This window comes from Nicotiana sylvestris, chromosome 6, assembly GCF_000393655.2.
Source record: "Nicotiana sylvestris chromosome 6, ASM39365v2, whole genome shotgun sequence".
NCBI classification, from domain to species: domain Eukaryota; kingdom Viridiplantae; phylum Streptophyta; class Magnoliopsida; order Solanales; family Solanaceae; genus Nicotiana; species Nicotiana sylvestris.
This window is the reverse complement of record NC_091062.1, coordinates 166,747,114-166,754,766: the sequence shown is the minus strand read 5'-3', so window position 1 is coordinate 166,754,766 and position 7,653 is coordinate 166,747,114. Positions and strand designations below refer to the sequence as shown.

At 42.3% G+C, this 7,653-nt stretch overlaps 1 protein-coding gene across 1 annotated transcript; it reads right to left on the bottom strand.

The window, feature by feature from the left end:
• Positions 1 to 4,033: 4,033 nt before the first annotated feature.
• LOC138871630 (uncharacterized) lies at positions 4,034 to 7,337 on the bottom strand. The gene is made up of 5 exons (XM_070149522.1): positions 6,414 to 7,337; positions 6,260 to 6,340; positions 5,639 to 5,851; positions 4,932 to 5,288; positions 4,034 to 4,462 (listed from the first exon to the last, which is right to left on the bottom strand). The coding sequence occupies exons 1-5, from the start codon at positions 7,335 to 7,337 to the stop codon at positions 4,034 to 4,036; spliced, it is 2,004 nt and encodes a 667-aa protein (XP_070005623.1).
• Positions 7,338 to 7,653: the final 316 nt, after the last annotated feature.

Sequence of the window (7,653 nt, the reverse complement as noted above, 5' to 3'; positions counted from 1 at the left end):
TCAAGGCAGACAGCAATGACTTAAGTGGTGATGATGCTGACATGGCCTATCTCACATGGAGATTTCGAAAAATGGTTCGTCGAAATAGATGTATTCCTAAGAAAGGCAGCTCTAGCAGAAACACAAAAGGTTGTGATTGCTGTCACAATGCGTGAAGCCTGGACATTTCATCAAAGATTGCCCTCTCCATAATCAGGACCATTACAAGCACAATACAGACAAGACGGCTAAGAGGAACCCGGTCCCCCTCAGGAAATTCAAGAGAAGAGACGTCACTGATAATGTTATAAAACAAGCTCTTGCTACATGGGGAGATTCCTCTAGTGAATCTGAGGGTGATGATGAACAAGGCGACACCTCAATGATGGCCGTTGAAAGCGAAGCTGCGGGATATGATTTCATATTTTCCTTGATGGCAAAATCTGATGAGGATGAAGATGAAGATGACGATGAGGTAAACTTTCTAGACATTTAAAGAAATTTGAAGTCTTACTCTCAAAAGAAGTTGTTATCTTTAGCTAATGTCTTAATTGATGCTCACCACAATCTCATTAATGATAAAAATGCTTTAGCTGAGGAAATAAGAGAGATAAAATATGAGAGAGATGATTTACTTGTCGTAGTTGTTGATTTGAAGGAAACAATAGAAAAGTTAAAGAAAGAAAAAAATGTTTTAATTGAGAAATTTGTGAGATAGAACATGAGTGTCACGACCCAAAACTCAACATGTCATGATGGCGCCTATTATAGAACTAGGCAAGCCGACAATCACAGTAAAACTAGGTATTTTTATATTAAAAATAAGATGAAGCAAGTTTAACAGTAATAACTCCCATAAATAGCCGATATCGAATACAAACTTTCCCAAATTTCGAGTATCACTGAGTACATGAGCATCTATATAATAACATAGTCTCAAACACTGTCTAGGAAGGATGATCAATATAAGTAAAACTAAGAGACATAGGAGGATAGTCAAGGTCTGCGGACGCCAAAGCAGCTACCTCGATAATCTCCGAACAGGTAAAACTCCAAAATCAGCAACCACCGTGCCCGGAAATACCTGGATCTGCACACGAAGTGCAGAGTGTAGTGTGAGTACAACCAACTCAATAAGTAACAAGACTAACCTTTGGGCTGAAAGCAGTGACGAGCTCAACCAATACAGTACAAATACAGAGTTTAACAATACAAAAATGACAGGAAATAGGACAATAATATCTCCAAGAAAACTCATAATCTGTTCGTACACAATACATGAAATGTAGACATGCTTCCAGGTTTAATAGTTAAGTCAACACAAATAAAATATGCCAAGTGTGACTAATATGAGTAATATGAGATCTCTATATCTATATGCCAATATGCATACCTTATGTGATGCAGCACAATGAAAACCTCACGTATTCACACTCCAGAGCACTCAATCTGACTGTCTCAATTCTCGCTCGTCACTTTAAGTCACTCAGCACTGTATGGTGCCTGCTGCGTCGTGCAGCCTGATCACATCAATAATAATAAAGCCTATAAGGCCTACTGCGGCGAGCATCCCGATCCACATATATCTATTAGGCTTGTTACGTCATGCAGCCCGATCCACATATAGCCATAAGGCGTGTTGCGTCGTGCAACCTGACCACATATAGACATAAGGCCTGTTGCGGCATGCATCCCGATCCACATATATCCATAAGGCCTATTGCGGCGTGCAACCAATCCACATATCTCACTCACAACACGACATTTGGGCCCCAACTCAGTCATCAATCTCTCCAGTCTCTCGGCTCACAAATCTCATGCAAATTAGCCTAAATAATGATATATAACACAACAATAATAGTAACAGATACTAAGGTATGATATGCAAATGATGGATGTGACTGAGTACAAATTGCTCTAAGCAAATAATTCATTAACAGAAATGACCACAGTGGGTCTCAATAGGATTAGCATATAGCCTAACATGATTTCTAACATGAATCTGCAGTTTAATTACTCTAACACATAGAGGTCACATGAATGGCTACAAGGTCTGATGACTACACAGTACCACAAAATCAACCGAATCATAATTTCTATGGTGCACACCCACACGCCCGTCACGTAGCACGTGCGTCACCTCAACACCAACAACATAACATGAAATTTAGGGATTCATACCCTCAGAACCAAGTTTAGAAGTGCTACTTACCACAAACCGCGCAAATATCTACTCCAATAAGCCATTGCATTGCGAATCGGCCTCTGAACATCTCGAATCTAGCCACAAACAACTCGATACAATCAACACAAGCTATAGGAATCAATTCCATATAAAAATACTAAGTTCTTAATCAAAAGTCAAAAAGTCAATCTCGGACGTCTCGGAATCCAATAAAAAGTTATGAAATCCGAATACTCATTCAACCACGAGTCCAACTATACCAAATTTACCAAATTCCTACACCAAATCATCACTCAAACCCCCAATTTTTACTCTCCAATTCCTAGTCCAAAACTCCCGAAATTCCACCTTAAAAACACATAAACTAGGTGAAAAATTCAATGAGTAATCAATATTAATGAATAAAAATAATCAAAAGTGGCTTATCTCAAGAAATCACTCAAAACCCCTCTCAAAGATCGCCTCAATCCGAGCTTGCAAAGTCCAAAAATGATCAAAATCTCGAAACCCTTGAATTTAAACACTGGCCAGGTCCTTTAGATTCTGCAGCCCCAAACTCCGCACCTTCGGAATTGTTTTTGCGATAAAAATTCCGCTTCTGCAGAATTCAGTTAAGTCCACAAGGTTAGCACCTGCGCTCCAAGATCCGCACCTGCAAAAGCTCTTTTATGCCCAGCCGTCCGCTTCTGCGAAGCCATCTTCACTTACCCATTCTCCGCATCTGCGGGGTCGCAGATACAGAAGATTTCTCGCACCTGTGACACACCCCAAGCCAGACCCAGCTTCGCTTCTGTGCCACTTCAGCCGCACCTGCGACATTGCACCTGCGACCAATCCCCTCGCAGGTGCGATCACACCATAAGGCAAAAATCTCAGCAATGCTTCAAGTCCAACTTTTGATCCGTTAACCATCCAGAATCCACCCGAGGCCCCTGGGACCTCAACCAAACATATCAACAAGTCCTAAAACATGATACGAACGTAGTAGAGGCCTCAAATCACATCAAACAACATCAAAAACATGAATCACACTCCAATTCAAGCCTAATAAAAACTAATGAATTCCAACTTCTACAATCGATGCTGAAACCTACCAAATCAACTCCGATTAACCTCAAATTTTTCACTCAAGTCATAATTGACACAAAGAACCTATTCAAACTTTTGGAACCAAAATCTGAGTCTGGTAACCTCAAAGTCATCTCTCGGTCAAACTTCTCAACTTTCCAAACTTCTAATTTTCCAACTTTCTCCATTTCAAGCCAAAATCACCTACGGGCCTCCAAATCAATATCCAGACACACTCCTAAGTCCAAAAACTATACGGAGCTGTCGAAACCATCAAAATTCCATTCTAGAGCCATTTACATACAAGTTAATATTCGATTAACTCTTTCAACTTAAGCAACTAACCTTGGGACTAAATGTCCCGATTCATTCAAAAATATCCCTGGAACCAAATCAACTGCCTTGACAAGTCACATAGAAACAATTGAGCATAGAATAAGCAGTAAATGGAGGAATGAGGCTACAATACTCAAAATGACTGGCCGGGTCGTTACATCATCCCCCTCTTAAACAAATGTTTGTCCTCGAATGAGCTTAGAATCATACGCGGAGTTTCAAATAGGCGTGGATATTTGCTCCGCATCTCCTGCTCGATCTCCCAAGTAGCCTCCTCGACTGGCAGACCTCTTCACCTCACCTTCACTGAAGTTATGTCCTTTGACCTTAATTTTCGAACCTGCTGATCCAAAATGGCCACCAGCTTCATATTATAAATCAAATAACCATCTAACTAAACTGTGCTGAAGTCCAAAACATGAGACGGATTGCCGACATACTTTTGGAGCATGGAAACATGAAATCCTAGATGAACACTCGATAGACTAAGCGGAAATGCCAGCCTATAAGCAATCTCTCTATCCTCTCAAGCACCTCAAACGGGCCAATGAACCGAGGGCTCAACTTGCCCTTCTTCCCGAACCTCATATCACCCTTCATGGGTGAAACTCTGAGTAATACCTTCTTTCCCATCATGTAGGCAACATCACAAACCTTTCGATCATCGTAGCTTGTCTGTCTAGACTGCGCCATACGAAGCCAATCCTGAATCAACTTAGCCTTGTCCAAAGCATCCTGAACCAAGTCAATACCCAATAGCCTAGTCTCACCAGGCTCAAACCATCCCATCGGAAACCGACACCGTCTCCCATACAAAGCCTCATATGGATCCATCTGAATGCTCGATTGGTAGCTGTTGTTGTAGGCAAACTCTACAAACGGCGAGAACTGATCCTAAGAACCCCCAAAATCTATGACACAAGTGCATAGCATATCCTCGAATATCTGAATAGTGCACTTGGACTGTCCATTCGTCTGAGGGTGGAATGTTGTACTCAAATCAACCTGTGTGCCTAACTCTCGTTGTACTGCTCTCCAAAATTGCAATGTAAATTGCTTGCCCCCATCTGAAATGATGGACACCTGCACACTGTGAAGGCAAAAAATCTTGCGGATGTAGATCTCAGCCAACCGCTCCGTAGAATAAGTAGTTTTAATTGGAATGAAGTATGCAGACTTGGTCAACCGATCCACAATCACCCAAATAGCATCAAACTTCCACGAAGTCCGTTGGAGCCCAAATACAAAATCCATGGTGATACGCTCCAATTTTCACTCCGGAATCTCAAGCCTCTGAAGCAATCTGCCCGGTTTCTAATGGTCGTACTTCACCTGCTGACAATTTAGGCACCGAGCTACAAACCCCCACTATATCTTTCTTCATCCTCCTCCACCAATAGTGCTGCCTCAAGTACTGATACATCTTTGCGGTACCCAGATGAATGGAATACCATGAACGGTGGTCATTCTCAAGAATCAACTCACATAGCTCATCCATATTGGGCACACAAATCCGACCATGCATCCTCAACACCACATCATCCCTAATAGTAACCTCCTTGGCATCACCATGCTTAACTGTTTCCTTAAGGACAAGCAAATGGGGATCATCATATTGACACTCTTTGATGTGATCATATAAGGAAGACCGAGAAACAACATAAGCTAGAAACCGACTGGTCTCTAAAACACCTAATCTTACGAACTGATTGTCCAGGACCTGAATATCTTATGAAAGCGGTGTCTCAACAACAGGAATAAAAGTAAGGCTACCCATACTCACCGCCTTCCCACTCAAGGCATCGGCCACTATATTGGCCTTCCCGGGATGATACAGAATTGTAATATCATAGTTCTTTAGGAACTCCAACCATCTCCGTTGCCTCAAATTAGATCCTTTTGTTTGAACAAGTGTTGGAGACTCCGATGATCCATAAATACCTCACAAGACACACCGTAGAGATAATTCCTCCAAATCTTAAATGCATGAACGATGGTTGCAAACTCCAAATCATGAACATGGTAGTTCTTCTCATGGGGATTCAGCTGGAATGAAGTATAAGAAATCACTCTGCCCTGATGCATCAAGACATACCCAATACCAATCCAAGAAGCATCACAATACACTATATAAGATCCTGATGCTGAAGGCAAAACTAGAACTGAAGCTGTAGTCAAAGCAGTCTTGAGCTTCTGAAAGCTCTCTTTACACTCATCTGACCACCTGAATGGAGAACTCTTCTGGGTCAACCTGGTCAAAGGAACTGTAATGGACGATAAACCCTTCACGAAGCGATGATAATATCTAGCCAAGCTGAGAAAACTCTGAATCTCAGTAGCTGACGGTCTGGGCCAACTCTAAGTTGCCTCTATCTTCTTTGGATCTACCTTAATTCCCTCACTGGAAACCATATGCCCCAAGAATGGCACCGAACTGAGCCAAAACTCATACCTAGGAAACTTGGCATAAAGCTTCTCCTCCCTCAACCTCTGTAGTACAATCCTCAAATGTTGTGCATGCTCCTCTTGGCTATGTGAGTACACCAGGATATCGTGAATAAATACTATGACAAATGAATCAAGATATGGCTGGAATACACTATTTATTAGATGTGTGAATGCTGCTGGGGCGTTGGTCAGCCCAAAAGACATCACAATGAACTCATAGTGACTATAGCGGGTCCTGAATACCGTCTTTAGAACATCTGAGTCCCGAATCTTCAATTGGTGATGCCCAAACTTCAAATCAATCTTAGAGAACACCCTCGCTCCCTGAAGTTGGTCAATTAAATCATCAATGCGCAGCAAAGGATACTTGTTCTTTATTGTAACTTTGTTCAATTACCAATAGTCGATGCACATCCGCATAGTACCATCCCTCTTCTTCACAAACAGAATCGGTGCACCCCAAGGCAGCACTAGGACTAATAAACCCCTTATCAATAAGCTCCTGAAGCTGCTGTTTCAATTCCTTCAACTCTGTTGGTGCCATACGATACTGAGGAATATAAATATACTGAGTGCCCGACACCAAGTAAATACCAAAATCAATATCCCTATCGGGTGACATGCCCGACTGGTCTACACGAAACATATCTAGAAATTCTCGCACCACCGGGACAGAATTAATAGTAGGAGTATTAGCACTAACATCTCTCACAAAATCCAAATATGACAGACACCCCTTCTCAACCATCCGTTGGGCCTTCTGGTATGAAATTACCTTGCTGGGAACATAATCTAAAGAACCTCTCCACTCGATTCTTGGAGACCCTGACATCGCCAATGTCATGATCTTAGAGTGATAATCCATAATATCATGACACAGAGACAACCAATACACACCCAAAATCATGTCAAAATCAACCATACTAAGCAATAAGAGATCAACTCTAGTCTCAAGTCCCCCAATAGTCACTACACACCACCGATACATATGGTCCACAATAATAGTATCGCCCACCCGTGTAGTTACATGAACATGTGAGACTAAGGACTCACGGATCATCTCCAAATAACGAGCAAAATATGATAATACATACGAATAAATGGAACCAGGGTCAAATAATATAGAAGCGTCCCTGTGACATACTGAGGCAATACCTGTAATCACTATGTCTGAAGCAACGGTCTCTGGCCGGGCAGGAATATCATAGAATCGAGCATGACCGTCACCTAATCGGCATCCCCCTCTAGGGCGACCTCTAGCTGCTTGAACCCCACCTCGAGTTGGCTGTATGGGTGGTGAAGTGACTGGTGTAAAAGTCATATCCTGACCCCTCTGCTAAATTGGACCTCCCAAGAGACGGGGACAACACCTCCTCATATGTCCAAGCTCCCCACACTCGTAGCAACCATGATCCGTCAATGGTGGTAGGGACTGAATCGGACCTTGAGAACCAGAATAACCTGGTGTAGATGAACCCTGAACTGAAGGAGAACAAGATGAACTCTAAGCTGGGAGAGCACTGAGAGATGACTGACCCGGAAGAGCAATGTATGAACCATGGCTAGCTAATGCACCATGATGAACTAGATGAGTCATCTAAGCAAGCCTATAAGGATGACCCCTTCTATGGTAGGAC